The 18,836-nt window shown below is 36.2% G+C and overlaps 1 protein-coding gene across 1 annotated transcript in view; it reads left to right on the top strand.

The window, feature by feature from the left end:
- Positions 1-16,024, top strand: part of PLEKHA5 (pleckstrin homology domain containing A5) — a 74,340-nt gene extending 58,316 nt beyond the window's left edge. The window contains exons 21-27 of the mRNA XM_026066930.1: positions 1,750-1,865; positions 3,087-3,296; positions 6,230-6,376; positions 7,746-7,873; positions 8,735-8,880; positions 10,107-10,211; positions 13,194-16,024. Coding sequence (XP_025922715.1) covers positions 1,750-1,865; positions 3,087-3,296; positions 6,230-6,376; positions 7,746-7,873; positions 8,735-8,880; positions 10,107-10,201 — 842 coding nt within the window. The 3' untranslated portion in view covers positions 10,202-10,211; positions 13,194-16,024. The remainder of the gene's footprint in view (positions 1-1,749; positions 1,866-3,086; positions 3,297-6,229; positions 6,377-7,745; positions 7,874-8,734; positions 8,881-10,106; positions 10,212-13,193) is intronic.
- The last annotated feature ends 2,812 nt before the right edge of the window (positions 16,025-18,836 follow it).

An 18,836-nucleotide genomic window follows, 5' to 3' on the forward strand; every position in this document is an offset into this window, starting at 1 on the left:
TTTTGTGAGCCCTACCAAATAATTTGGAGAAACAGTTAAGCTTTCATTGAGTCAATATATCCTCTGAAATCTGTGTGACCTCTCCAGCAAAAACAAGGAGAAATAATTTGTCTGTCAAAGATATTTTTTAGGCAAAGACAGAATACAGTTTTCTCAACAGTTTGATTTCCTGCATGCATCAAGAAGCAGAAATGAAGTATGTGTTATTTAAATATATATATGTATATTTTTTGATAAGTTTTAACTCACGTCAGTTTTCTACCAGGTTAATTACATTTTGGCAAGGGTTCTTTAAGGAGTAAAACTAAGGGCAGATATTGTTAAGGGATGTTGAATGTGGTGGACATCAAGACCCAGGAGATTCCTCTGATCCCAGTCTGACAGAGCCAGGCTGCTGCAGTTCCCTGTCCCTAGGTACAGCTAGTAGCAAGGCTGAGCGAGCACATATTCCCAACAGGCACAAGCACACACACTCAGTACAGATGTGCCCAACCAGCAGCAGAGTAACACAAACACCTAAGCACAAACAGTACGTGCATAAAAATGGAGCAAAACAGCCTGATCTGTTCTTACTCAGCAGCTAATCGGGCTCGAAGCTTGCTAGCTGATCTCATACCCATGCACACACTCGCAGATGCACACAGATGTGCACACACAGTCCTTCCAGGAGCCAGGCAGACCTATGGTATCTCCTGTAGGCAACTCTCAGAGCCCCCCAGCCTCTGCAGTATCTGACTACCAGACCTAAGGTCTCTTGGATAGCTGGCTCCCACACCTCCTCTGCTCACTGGCTAGTCTTGGCTCACAGACATCTTGCAGACAAACAGGTCTTTCTTGTAGCAGCTCCAGACCTATGGTGCTTCCAGTAGCCAGCTCGCAGACCCTCAGTCTTTCCCATTTCTGGCTGCCAGACTATGATCTCCCTATAGCTGACTCCCACATCTCTTATCCTACTCGCCAGCTAGTCTGACTTGAAGATTGCTAGCATCTCACATGCATTCATACACAGGAAATTCTTAGGAATAAAGTTTCATACAAAGATAGGATAGACAGTAATAATCAGGCATAGGGCTTGGCCAGACAAAGCATACTGACCAGCAGCTTGCTTACACACAACCAGCCACTCTTATTCTCCCTCCTATTTTCCCATGCATGTTCTTCCTGTCCACCTTGACCCCTCCCTTTCTCTGCCCTTGTTTCCTCACCAAGTAAATAGCCTGCACATAATTACTTCACTTGTGCCACTTTTGCTACATCCATACCCAAATGTTGTATTTCTCATACCATTATCTAGGTGAGCTTGGCCTTATGTGCTATTGCTGATAGAATTACTTAGGCGCTGCTGGTCTTGCCAGTTCTGCTTCCCAGAAAGTCCTCAATACGCCCCTCCAATTATCTGTGAAGTTTGGCCATCTCTCACATAACTCCCCCTTAACCATCTGTGAAATCTAGCCATTCCTCACGGTGCTACCTATAACTTCTGTCAGTGTCTCACTGTTACTTTTATGTCCAGTAATTTCTCTTATCATGTGCAGTAGTTTCTCATGTTCTGTTCGGTTAGATAAACCTCAGGCTGGAGGCTAGTAATCTACCTGCATACCTTAACAGCCATGATAGTTAGGCATTAGGGTCTTTGTGGTCTTTTTGAAGAACAGTTTCCAGGGCTGACAACATAAAATTTTAGAAAATAATAAACTCTTCTGGTGATATTTTCTGTAGCATTTAGTATGTTGTTTTACTGTTTCACAGGCTCACATTTTCCTGTGGGAGTTGTACCGCCTAGAACCAAATCACCGACTCCAGAATCTTCAACAATAGCTTCTTATGTCACTTTAAGGAAGAATAAGAAGATAGATTTAAGAACGGTACTTTAAAATAAAATAAAACATAAAATAAAATAAAAACTTTCAATCATTCATGGGTAGTGATGTGTTAATTTTCTAAGCTTAATTTCTGTAGTTACTTAAAAAAAATTGTAGCTTTTTCATTTCCTTTACATAAAAATCACAACGTTATGAGGTAAGACAAAATATACCATATTAATGGAGACAGCTATAGAAAGAATGACATAACTGTAAAGGTCATATATAGTAAACTGCACAGAGATTTCATTGCACTCAAACAGGTGAACAGCTAAGTGACAATGAAAAATCTACTACGCAACTGAGAGCTGAAGTTCAAGCTCATTTTTTTCTGATAGTTCATCACTACTATTGTTATTAGACTCAGGACAGCAGCAGTGAGCAGTCATCCCGTGTTGTATTGAAAGGATGTGAAGCATCTTCTGTTAACCTTTTTGAAGGATTTATCTTTGGGTTTTGGGACAATTTAACAATCTCTGTATAATAAATACTAGGTTTTATTTATTTTACTGCAAAAACAATTTAGGAAAAACCTAAAGCAGCCAGAAAATAAGGATACAGTGATCAATATGTGGGTAATAAATGAAATTTCAGATCAGGTAGTCCCTCAGTGTTTGTCTCGAAGACAGAGTTAAAATGCAGGTAGTTCAGGCACGAGAGGGGGACTTTTGCCAAAGCTGGAGAACAAATAGAAGAGGAAAAGTTGCAGGAAGAATGGGAGAGGAGAGAAAAAGTAGCAGGATGTTGACTGAAGAAAGAATACCACTTTTCACTTGCTATTAAATGATGTCTAGCTGTATCTTTTCTTAGAATAAAAAAATAGAAGGGACTATTAGATCAACTGGTAGAAATATCATGGATCATTAGATTTCATTTATATTTCTGTCTCAGTCAAGTGTTTGACTATGGTACAATATTTGGTAAATTGTTTAAACTTGGCAGGATGGCTTTGAGAAAGCATCTACCCATTCTCTTGACGTTTATCATTGGTAATGATGTCACTGTTAAATATAGATGGTTAGATAGATATATTCCTTCCTTTTATTTTCAATGTCAGCATTCATTTATTAATCATTGGTTCTTGTACTTTCTTCAGATACATAGGAGATCTTTTCTTGCCAACTATTTTTCTGCTTTTTAGTAAATCATTAGGTGATCTTTTGTGATAAGCTGAACAGTTTAGAATCTTGCTTTCTTTTAAAAAAAAGTATCCTTCCATTTAAGGAGAGACCAAGAAGTGCAGTGGAGCAGTTGTGTCTTGCAGAAAGCACTCGGCCTCGAATGACTGTGGAGGAACAGATGGAACGAATAAAAAGGCACCAACAAGCTTGCCTAAGAGAGAAGAGAAAAGGACTAAATATTATTGGTGTTTCAGAGCAGTCTCCTTCACAGAGCCTGTCTTTTGTCAGAGATAATCCTTTTAAGTTGACACAGGTGAGTCCCAAATATGTTAAATAAATAAGTTTTAGGAAATTATTCTTATTCCAAAGTCACATGATATTGTGTGCCTATTTGAGACTGTTCGTATAGAAGAGCAGTCACAATTCTCTACCAGGCACAAGAGAAAGGGAGATGACAATCTTCATGTTTATACCTAATGATAGTGAAATTCACCTTCTTTTTCCTGAAAATAAATAGTTAAAATTACATATACACATTATGCATTGTGATGTTTATTAACAGCTATGATATTTTGTCAAATTTAACAAACTGTGAAATTACAAGCTTTGTCACTGAATACAGTGTCAGGGAGAATCATGAATCATTTGATGTATAAATCATGAAGATCGTGTGTCATGTAGTATATACAAACATCTTTAAAATGATTTATAAAACATTTGTAGGTAAGTGTGTATTTTAACACCATAGCTCTTAAATGGTGTTCTCTTTAGCTGTGGTTTTTGAGCCCATAAATTCATAAAAATAGAATCCTCACTTTCTTTCTCACTCATACTTTTATTAAGCAACAATTAAGGCAAAGTGGTGTGTTTATTAAATGTGTAAGGGTGGAGAGAGAGGAGGAGGTGGAGGAAATAATTGCTTGTTATTAACCAGGAAATACTGACTCGAATACTTCTTTCAAAACAAAACAAAAAAACACCTTCAGGACAAAAACAGAAATAGATTCAACTTGGTGCACGTTACAGACACAGCCTGCTACTTTGCAACAGCTGAGTTAAAAAATGAATCATGTTCTCTTTTTCAAGAGCTTAATAGAGTTATCTTTTTATCTTCTGACACACTTTGTGTCTCATAGATCCTGCTGTTAATATTTTAGAGTAACCTGGAAATACCTCCTTTCATGTTTCACATTTGTTTTGACATGTGATTCTCCAAAGCCAGGTTAAATGCATTGCACTGTAAAGAGGTCACTTATTTCCAAATAAGTTTTAGGATTTTTATTAATCTAAAACTAGCATGCTAAACTGTCTTCAGAGCTATGCAAAAGTTACTTTTCCTTCAACAAGGTTGGATCCCCTGAAGATACTGAATTCAAGTTTTGCCTTTGCATTGCAGTATCTGTATTTGAGAGGATGTCATGAATGCAGGGTGGCTGCTCCAGATATTTTTGTAAATAATGTGGCCTTTCTCACGAGGAGGAAGTGCAAAGCAAAGCTTTGCACAAGTTTTTTTGTACTCTTTGCACAGGTGTTTGAGCTTCACCACTTTCCTTAGGTATCATTTCATACTTCAAGGTGAGGAAGCTAACAGTAGTGTATTTATTGTATCTGGTTAGCAGGTGCTCTGCTTACCCTGGAAGCAGAGAGGGAAAGTGGCCAAATCCTAAACCCTGTGTGGCAGCACCACTTGCCACACAGGCTTCAAAAGAATTTTCTTCATGTCAGCATAAACTTCAGGCTGCTGGGTGAAATCAATGCTATGTGAATGAGATGAGAAATTTACAGTGTAAGTGAAAATGTGTGTGAATTAGATCTTTAGCTAGTAGTCCATGCTACCAGATCGCTTTTCCTGTGGCAGCTTCTTATTCTTCCAGAATGCTTTTTGGTAAAGGGCCCCAAGGTGAGCCATTACACTGTATTAATACTACTTATTTTTAAAAGCGTAGTTTTAATGCTTCTGTTCTATATAGGAATGCTTCTATTGATTTCACACAGAAAAATGATGCAGTAGCATTAACTGCTGGAAGTCTTTTCAGTTGAAGTTTTGTTAAGAATTGGAGCAAAAGGATTTTATAAACATCCTTTATTATATAAAGGGGATATTAGTATCCTTTATAAATACTAATAGGATAGTAATATCCTTTAGTTATATAAAAGAAATTAGTATCCTTTCTAAAAGATACTAATATCCTTTAGTATTATCAAAATACTAAAGGAAGTCAGTTAACAATTGTTACTGTTTGGGACAAGTGTACAATATGGGTGCATACTTTATGTAGGAAAGCAGAGAGGTTGATTTGTGAACTGGCTTAGATGGAATTTCCTCCTAAAAGAGTTCATGTGCTTAATTGGACAGGAATTCAACCACAAGATTTGCTTCTTTCATGGCTCCTGTGTTTCTCCATCCCAGTACTTAGTTCGACATGACTTATATGAAGTTCAGTTTGGTTTGTTATTCTGACAACATAATTTTTGCAGTTCAAAATCTTAAGACGCCTCTACCATCCTTCCTCAAAAATTTTGTCATATTTTTATGCTCTGTGCAATGGCTCTTTTTATGAAATAAGTAATATTGTGGTTTTAACCTCATTCACTTGTCCTCTGCTAGTATCAGATGTCCCCTGTTAAATCAGTTAACAGTGTAGTCTTGGAAGATACCCAAGATAATTGGAGATCATGCATGCAAGTGTGCTGTAAATTTTGCACTGTAGAAGTAGGTTTTTATCAATAATTTTTTAATTAGGAAAAAGTTAAAAAAAAAAATCAGTGCTTATGAATTTAAATAAGAAAAGTACTAAACCTGTGTGTAACTGAGCTAAATATAAATGGAGTTACAGAAGATAAGAAAAGGCAATGAATAAAAATGCTGGAACTTCTTGGGGGGAAGTATAATAATATTGCACAGAAGAAAAAGGTTAGGCAGCCTAAATGCAGATGTTACTGCAAGTGGTCTCCCTAAGGTGTATATTACTTTATGCCACTGTTGTACATTGGGCAGTTTTCAAATATACAAAAAAATTAAGAAACTCAACAGTGAGTTCTTAAAAACAGTTTTAATTTTGCTTACTGGATTATGGTATGTATTGCAATGGAATGTCACTTAGAAAATTTGAGATTAAATGCTCAAGGTTTCTTAAGTAATTTGTTACCATATTCAGAAAGGAGAGTGCAAGCCTCAGGCAGAACTGAGACTGTAATAACTACTTTTTTAATAGTAAGTGTCTATATATCAATTTTGTTCTGCAGAGTCGAAAAAAGGATGATACTGTACCTAGTAACATAGAGAGTGCTGTTAAAGATAATTTGAAACAAAATAATGAAAGTCCTGGAGAAGAAATAGCACAACTAAAAGATGATGGAGCACAAGAACATAATTCAGATTTTACTAAAGAGGTACTAAACGGTGCTTAATTGAAGGGTTCATCAGTCTGTCCTATGGTAGAATTTTTTTTAATTGCAGACAGCAGAGTATGGGGATTGAGCCAATTAATTTTGCTTGGAAGATTAAGGTGTCTTCTTGCATGTAAAAAATGTTCTACAGAACATTTATAGTGCAAAATTCTTACCAATATTGTGCAGCATATATAGTGCAAATTGGATCAGATGTGTCTGTTACTGAGAAATTCATTTTTCTTAGTTGTGTATGTAGTCTTCTTAAATTTCATTTTACTTAACATTAGCTCTTCATGTCTTAATTGATGGAAAATGACAGAATGGTCTTTGAGAGTTGCTTCTTTGAAAACCAAGCTGATATTGATGCATCTTTAACTAGTAATCATTGATCTGTTCTTTGTATAAGATATCCTAATATTTTTTGACAGTCATTTCTTACACCTGACTTCTTTGTGTGGTTGGCACCAGTGCATCAAATTGTTTAAAAGAAGCAGAATAAAGCTGCCACCATAACTTACACATGAAGTTAGGTGGTAACTGCGATTTGTGCTATTTGGTCATCAGATTGATTCTTGTCTCAAAATAGTCTGACTCACTTGGCAGTGTTACCTTGGTACTGAAATGCCCTGAACGCTCAGTAAAAGCAGGCTGACTGTGAGGAGCAGAGTTTACTGGAGCTTTTCCCACATAAGCATATCCTCCTTGCAATTGTATGTTTATAAATTTGCTTGTGTAGAATTTTTTCCCCTCTTTTGCTATCCATATTCTTTCATTAATCTCCCTTTGGTTTTCCTTTTCCTCCCTCATTTTTCCTTTTGCTTTCCGATATTTATTTGGCTTTTTAAAGCATGTTTCTGATGGATAATGCTATAAAATTAGATTATTAACATTTGTTATTTCTCATGGTTTTAAAAGCACTTTCTACTGAGAGCCTGTTGCTTTATGTTAAGTAGTCAAGTCTTTTAAAGGAGTATTATGTGACACGCTACCATCAGTTGTATCTAATCAGACCTTTAGGAGCAGCATTCAAGCTCATCAGCAATGTGTTCCTGCAGCTGGAATTGCCGTTGGCATTGTTAAGAGAGGGATAGTAAGAGAAAAGACAGAGGCTGCAATCTAAAGAGTTCAGATAAATTCTGGAAGCTATTAGGCCAAGTCCTGCTCGTTGACTGTGGTGTGTGTTTCAGGATAACACTATCAACTTGAATGGTATTGATAAAAATTTCTTAAGTTATGTAATTCTGAGTTACTAAGTTTACATGATGACAAAATTTGTCCATTAATAAAACTGTTTCCTGATACTGTGTTTCTTGTCTACCAGTTAGTATGTGTTACAGCTTTTTGTTTCATGATTTCAATTTTTTTATAGCTGACAAAAACTGATGGTCTTTTATCAGATGCACATGTTGTATCTGACTCAAAAGAAGTAAATAATGAAGAGAAAGCAGAAAAGGAAAAGAAAAATAAATTGGAAGAAACACATGATGGTGATATAAGGTAAAAATAAAACAAGATGTGGAGGGGCTATTTTAAGCTTGCACATTGTATTTATTAGTTGAAAGTACCAAGCAGCTAATGAAATACCATCATAAATACTTATAAGGTATCTTTATATGTTTGAGGGGTTTACTTACAGAGAAATCCAGTGAGAAACTTGAGCAGTGTAAGGGTTCAGTAAGAGGTGATGAGTAGGTGGGAGAGGCAATGTTTATTTTCAAGTATTGTCCCAGTTATAGGCAGAATATGTTCATAATCCTCGCTTTGGAATATAAAAGGTAGTTATGTTGGCTCAAGCTTTGTATCTTTTTTTTGTGAAAGCTTCAGCCAAGGTAGTAGTCTTCCATAGCAAGTTCTTTTTTGCTGATATTTAAGAAAACATCACATTCAGGAGCAGACTAAATGGCTTATTTTACACCTCATGCTTTAATGTCTACTTCACTGTTTCATAAGATAGCAAAATTAGAGGAATATTGTATCTCAGATATTCCTCTTTAATGATTCATAACTTCATAAATTGCACAGATTCTACAGTTGCATTATAAATCCTAAGGGAGTTCCTACATTTGATCATACCTTTCTCACTGTTTCTCACACTTCAGTGAAATAGGTATCCTGTAGTAGGAAACTGAGCATGTGTGAAGGAAAGGAGTTCAGTTAACAGTACTCAGTTCTTTGAAGAGTCTAAATTTACAAGGTAGAAGTGTTTCAAAATAGGTATTTGACTTGCATTACACCAACTTCCAAGTTGCAAGGTTTTTCTATTAGCAGAAGAAAACTAAATTGTAACTCCTATACTTAGTGGTTAACACCTGAAATTAAGTTAGAGCGTGTTCTAAAAGCTGTGCTTTTTTTAATCAGCTTGCAGAATGTGACCACAGTTACAAACCACAAACCTAAAACCCATTCAGAAGAAAGTGAAATAGTCAGCGTTCAAGAACAAGAAGGGATTATTTCTTCATTTGAATTAGCAGCACAGTCTTCAAAAGGAAGTCAGAAAACAGCAGGTATGAAAAAAGGTTTGACTGAAGCACAACCTACACACTACAAGTGTAAAATTTTGTTTCATTTTGGTGATGTCTTTTGATGCTCTTAAATCCTTGTGAATTGAAAAGTGCTGACATAGTCTAGATATCAAATGTGTGTTTGGGTAACATAAAGAGAAAAGTAGTTACCCAATGGATAACTACAGAAATTCCAGTTTTCTGAGGTTTTATGTAGATCTTGTGAATACATTTAATTCAGGGATGAGACTGTTGCCAGAAACTGAGTCAGACTGTAGGTTTTGGTTGGAGCAAATCCTTCCATATTCATCGTGTAGAACAACTTCTTAATCCTGGATATTTATACACTGTTTACCCTTACCTTCTTGCTAATGAATTGCCTCCAATACCACCAAGATTGAAGATTCCTCAAGAGTTTCCAGTATATACAGTAGATTATGAGCTAGCAAATAAAAGACCACTGTTTGGTCATGTTTTCAGGAGTAAGAAAATGTGTAGAAACAAAAAACAGTAGCCGATTGGTAATACAACTGGTGGTGCAGCCTGCAAGAACCAAAAGCTGGAGTAAAGCAGAATTGTTTTTGCAAAGAGAAAAAAGAAAGGAGAGCATGTGGGGGAGCAAGAAAAAAGAAGACAATTTAAGGTGTTATTAGAATATTTGGTGAGGGAAATGGTTGAGTAAGCAAAATGCTGAAATCTATGGATTTAAAAGCTGACCTGGACCTTTGTAGTGCAGTCAGCAATCCTTTCTGTGACTTGATAATCCAGACCAGAACTTGTAAATACATTTTATAATGTCAAGCAGAATAAGAAATGCTTAGTTATTCTGAGTTAGAGATATAAAGGTGGATCTAGAAGTATCCTGAACAGTTAAATTTTACATCTTCTGTCAAAATGTTTCCTCTCTTTGTAATGTAAATAACGTTAGCTTTCATGTGTTCCGTTTTTGTTCCTTAGATGTTCTACTAGTCACTTATAGGTCTGCATGATGATCTTTCTTGAGAAGAGCTTACATTCTTCTCTGAATTGTGTTCATTGTGCTGTGGTTTTTAAAAAGATCATATTTTAAGTCTTTACTTGGGTAACTTTCATTTGATTCTGCTTATATTTCTTATGGTTTGAAATGATGATTTTCAAGCGTATATTATTATGGCTTGGAATCATGATTTCAAGCTAAGCCTTGCCTTCTGTAACTTTTATTTTTATTTATCTTGCTGTATGACTCACAGTGAAAAGTTTGCCTTCTTCACCAGAATCATCATTGTCACCAGCTCCATCTACACAACCACAGCTCACAGAAGGATCACATTTCATGTGTGTGTAGTTACAGACAAGTACGTTTTTTTTCCCTCCCCTCCTGCCATATTCCTATTATTTTTCAGTGTGTGTATTCTAGTTATCTTTCTGAGAAACATCTGTAGACAATATTATGGAAGACAAAGGTATTTGCAATGTTGAATACAACCTAACTAGAAAATAAAATAAAATAAAGAAATGTATGGTTTTGCTTGCAAGTAATGTATTCTGTATTCAAATACAAAGAGAAAGGACTAATTGGCTTATCAAGCACACTTTCCTCAAATGGCAGGATAATAGCCCTTTGCTAAAATATATGAGAGACTTAAGCTGTTACAGAGCAGATATGCAGTTAAGGTAGGAGCATCAGTGCTCAGGTGCAAATAAGCCGTAATGCTTCAGTCAGGGTACTGGGCCAGGGGAGCTAGAGCTCTTAGGGATGCATAGGAGGGCATGGAATAAAGTCCCAAAGAGTTTATGGCTTTAAGACACAGATAAAGGGGGCATGAAAAATAGAATGGGAAAAATGAGGGTGGAAGAAGTATAACAATTACAAAAATATATATTTTTTCTTTCTATACAGAGATAGCCTTTCTCTTGCCTTTCCATACTAGATGATTTCTTCCAGGAATCAAGTTAGAAAGCATGAGTTTGGCTAGATTTACATATTCTTGCCTGTAGTGTTACCTACTTGATGAATGAAAGTAGAAATATAAGTAAGCATATTTGTTTATACAGRTATTTAAAGAAACTAATAGGATACAAAACTGAATGCTTTGGCGCTTTACCAGCATTTAAATCAATCAACATTTTTTTGTTGCAAGGAGGCACCTGTTTAAATAAGCTTTCTACTAAAAGAACAAGCTTTGTTTTAATGGTAATGTTAAATGTTGTAGATGATATGATTTAGGAAAAATTTAAATCAAGAAGTTTTCAGTGATTTAGCATGGGAAGGTCTAAAATGCATTTTCCCATTTACTGTCCCAATCTATATCACCAAGCTTTAATCTTTGCAAAATTATGCCTACTGTGCATCATAAATTCCTTTCTTATATGAACTGTAGGCAGGAAACTATTTTTATTCTTTAACAAAATGGAAAATATCTTCATCTTTTTGTCCTTTTGCATGTAAAGATTGCATTCAATACTGACACCTGTGGTGTTGGCTTCCTGAGGGTGTGTCTATCATGACTAGATTCAGTTTGGACTCTTAATGCTTTTATTCAAAAAGTAATATTATGGAAGTATTTAAAACTGATTAGTGGGACCATTTGGTTTTTATGGAAATACTGATTTGTGTTAATGCTTTTTAATTTCACTGTATAAACACATTTATGATGCCTCTTATTTTTAACTAGGACAAACATTACCTAGTCAACTCAGTTGCAGATCAGGAGTCTGAAACTGTATTGCTGATTTCTCTCTGCAGGCACAGCACGCCTGTCTTGAAGGGGAGCAACTTATAATTTCACCAGAAACTCTTTACCAATTTCATCAAGTTGCTCTCAGCTCTTGTCATCAGCTCCAGTGATCAGATCTGCAAATTCATTTTTTAAGTATTTTTGCTACATCTGAGATTAGCAAAGGTGAAGAGCTGGTATAGTGATCTGATCTGTAATTTAATGCCTAATCCTTGGTGTCCCACAGTGTTATGCATCTATGGCACTGTAACTATAACCTTAACGTTTAAGACAAACAGAACGTCATTGCTTGTGACAAAGTAACGCATCCCTGGGCTGGTACTTTTACAAGTTACTCTCTGCTTGTACGCGCCTCGCTGTAGTGGAGCATGTATTCCAGAAAGCAAAATATACCCCTTTTGGCTGCTTTGTATTTGAACGGAGTTAGAAAAACTATTCAGTGTATGTGCACATGCATTGCAAACTTCCTCATTGCACTCAATGCCCTTGTTAGTTGTTTTCTTGGGGCTCCAAAACAAATTGATGCCGTGAGCTGGGCCTAGTGTATGTAGGAGATGTATGAACGTAATCTGCTAGCCCGCAGGGTTTCCTGCCCCTTGCTTTCTGGGACCGTATCCCAGTATCTCCAGTGCTTTGCTGGAGGGTAGGTCTTCTCGTGTGCAAGAGCTTTGTCTCTCTCAAGGGCAAGAAATCCTGTGCAGCGGAGGGAACTTCAGAGCTCTAGGATCAGGCCTGTTCTTACTAGACCCAATTTTTCAGGAGGCATCTGGAAAATGTATGGCAGATTTCAGAGAATAATGAGGTAATACCTATATTTAGCTTTTACAGTCAATTAGTAAAATGATACTCTTGGCACAATGCCGGGAGAATTTGGCATAGGAAATTGGTGGTACAGGATATTCTAGGACTAAGAAAAAAACCATTAACACAAAGCTACTTTCTTTATCACAGCTTTTGCATTGCAGAGACAAATCTGGATGTGTACTACTGATGTTGTTACATTTTAAGCAATGCATTTACATGGAATAATGGAGCGATAATGAAACTTTATACAGCACCTGGATCCAAAGCTCAGAAACATTTTTACTAACGAACTGTTAATGCTATTTATAGAAGTCCTTTCAGCATTTACCAAAATGCAGCTAGCTCTGGGTGGAGTACTACTGCAGAACGCCCGTTACAGTATAGCAAATGAATAATACGGCATCCGTTTTCAAGCCTTGCTTGTCATTTGTAAAAGCAATTAGGGTCTTTGCTATTACTGATCTTATATGAAGAACACTTGATTTGGCAATATGCAGCAGGTTAAAACTCTCGGAGTAAACTGTTTTTCATACAAAGATGTGTAAATTTGAAAAAAAAGTTTTACTTTTGATTCTTGCTGTCAAAGTACTTTGACAGCCGTATTATTCATCAGGAAAATTATTTTGGAAACAACTTATTTCTAAAATACATTATAATTTATTATGTTCTATGTTGTTGATAACTATTGCTAGGGTGAGGTCAGAAATTCCGTGCTGTGTGTAATCCCAGGAGTTACTTTATACAATATTCTGCTGTTGCTAAAATAGAATAACTTAATCTATGTCTGTCTTTCAGCACTAACAGCTTCTGTTGAAAAAATTCATGCCTGAGATGTATGGACCTGACCTATGGAAATGTGAGAAGATATTGTACAGTATATTTTAAATCTATGAAATTCATAGTTCTGATGCTTTTGGCCACAGAGCATCATTTTATCACTTCCTGGAAAATGTTTATTCCAAGAGAGCTTTAAATGGCCCATATGTACACTCAACAACCTTCAGATTGTTCTGATACCAGCTCGCTGCTATGATTTCTGTGCACATAAAATAAAGGTTCTTTTTAATGTGCAGCCTACAGTCAGAACTTTATTTGATATTTTCCTGAATTTAGTGTTCTTTTAATTATGGATCATATAAATTTGCTTTTTGCTTCTTTTAGATGCATTATAAATCAGTTAATTTTACATATCACCATTAAACCTTGTTTTACACTTTTTAACACTACAATGTATTGTTTTAACATTTATTTGTAAAAATTTTTATATATATAAATATATATATAGATATATTTAAAATGTGCCATTTTTATTATTGCTTAGTAAAATATGTCCCGTTTCTGCTGTAATTATTTCTTGGTCAGGTTGCAATGTCAGCAGTTACTGCCACACTTCCGTCAACATATACATTAATGTTAGTGCTTTTTTTTTTTTCTTAAATAAAATGGAGTGTAGGTATTTTGAGGTACTGGGCTTTTCCTTCGTTGGTTTAGGGTGTGTACAGCAATAAGTAGGTTTTCAATCCAGTATTTAGTTTGTGTACAAATGTAATTATATTCATTGTGTATATATTATACAATGAGCACATCTGATGTAAGTATAAGAAGCTACTTATTATTGTTCAAATACAAATGTTCATATCTCATTTCTTTTATATCATATTAAATAAATGTTGATGTTCTTAAGGACTTGTATGGTTAGTATTTTTTCCAGCCAACAGCTGTCATACGGCGTGTTCCACCTCTCAATGCGGGGAACACAACAGTTCTTCTCTCACCGGCGACGTCACCTATGAACCAGCGCAGCAGTGACAGACTTTTAAGAGATTCCAGTCTTCCTCTATGGCAAAGAACGAGGCTGCAACACAGAACAAAAAGACAACTTGCAACTGAGACGCAAGAAATACAGGTTCAGCTCCTGACTCTCCCAGACTTGTGTCGTGTCATTGGATTAATGACTTAGTCACTCTGTGCCTCCATTGCCTGCCTGTTTACATGAGCAGTAATAGTCTGTCTCACTGGGGTGTGGTGAGAAGGAATTCAATATCTGCAACTGTTGAATGCCACATTTAGTAGGGTTAAGGAGAGAAGTATGATGATTCCTTGAGGCTTTGACATCTGCAAAGCATCTTCCATGAACCAAAAGAAAACCTGAAATAGTCAAGTGTCATCAGGCTACAGATGTTACTAGCTTCACTTTTCCATCTCGCAATCTGTCTGAATTTGCTAGAGACCAAAGAGGTTTACAAAAGAATGATGAAAAATGAAAAGATTTAAAGGGAAAGCTTTTGAATCTAGGATATAAAGATAAGAATTTTCTAAAGATTTAAGCAACTGCTGTATGCTTCAGTGCACGTGTGTGCCATAAGTGGTAAGGAAAGTTCCATAAGAAGAAGAGTGCCAGCTCCTGTTGTGCCTTCCCCCCCCGCCCATTAGATAAATCATATCCTGTTAAAGTTAATCTGAAGGTACTGGAGACTACATAATTCATTGTGCTTTTCCATAAAGGAGTGCCTGGGTTTGACACGCAGTTTGAAATTAACTCTTTATCACTCTACCCCTATAAAGTAGGAGGTTTTGTTCCTCTTACTCTTCTGCCACTCCCAGCTCTGCTCTCAGTTCTTCCTGGGGTGCTTTACCACACAGAGACATAAAGCGCATTTTTTGCTTCTCTTTAAAAAGTCAAGAAATAGGAGGCTGACAGTTTGGCCAAATAGCCTTTCCTCCTTTATTGGAACAGTAGCCCCAGATTAGTCCATCCACACATCCAAAACTGAGTGAGCACAAGGAGCTTGATTTTTATAGCTCAGCCAGCTAAGATTTAAGTTTAGTGGCACCACTGAAATACCTGGGGCAAAGCAAAGCAAATACAACACACCCTGTTCTCTCCTTAACCCGTAAAGAGAGATCTGTCCAGCTGTCAAGCTTTGCAATCTCTTCTTGTCCTTGCTGTCAAGAAAAGATTTGCAATCCGTTGAGGAAAGAATGACTAAGTGGTTTTTGGACATTTGTAGAACGTGTCTGTTTATAGGTGTTGCTGGTTTGGTATACCTGCAAAGCAGGTGCAATTTATACAGAGGTTGGGAGAGTGGGGAGGAATTGTCAAGTTTTTGCTGGTATAATTGTTGCTAAAGACAGCAAACAGATGATTTACAGGAATGTGGCAACACTCATAGACTGTAGTTTCGCTTCCTGTGGGCACTTGCAGCAAAGATTTGAAATTTCATTGGGTGCTCTATCTTTTGTTTCTTATGGAAGAAAAATGTATTGCTTTGTGTTATCACAGAGCATCTACCGTCTCTTACCTCATCAGAATAACTCATCCCAGTGGTCATGCTCCTGAGGTATAGAAATAACAGAATGCTGACACTGTCAGCTTTCAAATGTCTATTTTAAGTTTGTATCTAGGGTATTTTTATATTTCTGATTGATTGCTTTATTGGCTATTGCACTGACACTTGTATATACAGAACGTGTGCTTTTTTTCAAAAGTAGAGTCCTTAGGAATAATGCAACACATTCTCTACAGATGTTCATGCTCTTCAGAACCAATTACATCTATTTTTGTCTTTTGTTCACTATTTGCATTGTTCCAAGACTACTACAGAATGTGATTCCTAAGTTCCTTAATAAAGTGACATTACTCAAAAAAGTTATAGTTGGTGTCTTGGCAGTTTTTGTGTGTGAACTGTTGTAGACTGGCTCACAGAGAAAGAACTCATCAGGGCAATTGAAACCCAATCCTTGTTTTTGTTACAACTGAGCAGGGGGAAAATAGTCTTCAGTTAAATAAAAATTTTCTTATAAATAAATCTGTCATAAAACTAGTACCATAAGGTCTTATTCTCAGGCAATCAGAAAAATTAAAAACAGTTTGTTTTTATCTACATCACTTTAGTTGGACAGTCTGGGAAAGAATTATTACTCACTCTAGTGGATCCACTAGATATAATAACCATACATGAAGAATGTTAACGGTTTGCACTGTCAATAATAGAGTTACTAAATTCTCTAGCATTTGGGCTGGTGGGTTATATTATATCCTGCAAGAGTAAAGCAGTGCAGTGAAAGATCTTTAATCAGTGCTTGTGCTGGTCTTAACCCAAACTTTCCGTTATATTGTAACAGCGAGGTACTTTTTTTCTTTTTTTTAATAAAACAAACCATAAATAGTACTCATTCAGGTCTCAGAAACAGGTCATCATGTCTGTTCCGCACTATATTTTTTTTGTCCCTGTAATCCTGGATTCTGCTGTACTTATTTTATGAAGTTATTCTAAGGTAGACTCTTTTTATTTCAATTTGAATCCTCAGTTAAAATGTTATTTTCCATCATTTGGAAAGTTGACATTTAAATGGCCTATGAACAAATTGCCTATACCTGGCATTAATAATGTATCTGGAACAACTTAATTTAACTTTTTTAAGGTTGCCCGTGAAGATAGCAGAGCAACATCTGGCTTTCATTTCTTCTAAAGAACAGTATATATACTTGCAGTTATATTCTTGGAGTGTTTAGCCTGTCCATATGGGAACGCTGAAGAAGCTGCTACAAAATAAAATGGAATATGCTGGTGGCTGAAAGCAAATGTCTGGCCCAAAATGAAGGCTAAAAGCAGCTGCTTTCTGAACTTGACACGCACAACTTGTTACCCAGCTGTTTCAGATATGTCAATATTCAAATGTTACTTTTGGAATGAATTTTTTGGTGTTTTTATGTGATGTTTCTCCACTTTGTCATACTCCAAGCAAAATCTTTTAAGATCTATCTAAATGTATTAGATAGCCATTGCTGTGAAACTGCAAGCAACTCTTGATTGTAACTGTGGGTAAGTACCATCATTAGGACGACTGCTAATTGGTTCATGTGGCAGTCTTTCTATGGATGTGTTGAAGAACATTATTTAGGCTGGGTTAGCTTCTGTTTGGGATAAAAGAAAATGCTGGAAGAAAATGGTGCTGTTTCCAGTGGACTCCTGTAGAGTGTAACAGGACAAAAACAGATGTGATCTCATTAGCTTCTTTATTGCTGAAACCAAACGTAAAATACGGAATGAATTTTTGGTCAAATTCTATCCAGATCCCTGTTCAACGGAAAAGGAATACTTCAAAGAATTGGAGACTAAAAATGGAAGCAACCCTCTTCCTCTCTTGAAGGTGAAATCAGTATTGTTAAAAATTGCAGACCCTGTGGCTTGAAGTTCATAAGTAGAAGCAGCACAATCTACCTAAGACCTAGCGACTTGGTCACTGAGAATTTCCAGAAAATACTGATCGTCATCTCTCACCTGGTGTTTCTCCTGAATTGCAGCAAAGTGACTGCCCGTGTTCAGATCCCTCTTCTGCAAATTTAAATCCACTCTCAGCCCAAGATGTAAAATCTTCTGCATACCTTGTATGGAGAAAAAAATGCCATATCCATACAACAGCTGTCCCGACAAAAGAACAGGGCCAGCTGAATCCAGGTCACCAATTTCTAGCTTTAGATTACAAAAATTGCAGCGGCTCAGCATCTTTGAAAAATGAGGCTCAAGGCATACCATGAGGCACCTAATTTTTCCAAGTAACTTGCTGCAAATAAAATGACATGCAAGTCTCCTTTATTTTCAGCAGTAGATTTCGTTTACAAGAACAAAGATTTTTTTTTGAAGTATTAGTCACATTGCTAAAAATCAAATAATTGTTAAGTGCAAATGAATATATAAGAATTTGAGAAAACTGTCATAAATTTCAAAGTGATTGCAAAAACCTGCAAAATTCAACACTTCTTAAACTCATAAAAATCACCTTTTCACCATATGAATTTCTGTTCAGTCTTGCCGCTAATTCTATGTGTAACTGACTGCACTGTTTTGCACAGCTTTTTTGATAAAATCCCATTCACCAACAAGAATGTGTTTCAGATGCCTTAGCTTTAAAGATAAGTGTATTTTTTGGTATTTTCGTGTTCATCCAGTTTTGGGAACTGTCATTGGTCACTGTTACATTTTTCTCTTTTTTAACATGGTAATGGTTATACCTAGACAGATAGAAAAAAGATAGCTGAACTTTCTCATTAATGTTTTCTTCCTGGTGTTTGTGACTGATGATACTTCATGTTTGATTTTTTGCAGTCTGGAGACTGTTTCAGAGACTTTGCCTATACAAGAGCTGTTACTGTACTAAAGCAAATGTGTGTATGAGTGAGGACTAGTTGAAGTTGTCATTTCTTGAGCAAGGAGATTGCCTGGAAACCTGGAATTTTGATGGAAAGAACTTTTGAACTATTTCTGTTTTCAGTTTCTGTTTTCTTAGCATATATCATCATATCTATAATATTTGCAACTACTATTTCTTGTACATTATATCTACACATAAGTGTTTTTATAAAGGCAAGGTGAGGTAGCGGTCGCTGTTATCAAGGTTAGCAGGCATGAGTTAAAATAACTGTTTAGTTTGTGC

Source organism: Apteryx rowi, unplaced genomic scaffold (genome assembly GCF_003343035.1).
Source record: "Apteryx rowi isolate R43461 unplaced genomic scaffold, aptRow1 scaffold_25, whole genome shotgun sequence".
NCBI lineage: Eukaryota > Metazoa > Chordata > Aves > Apterygiformes > Apterygidae > Apteryx > Apteryx rowi.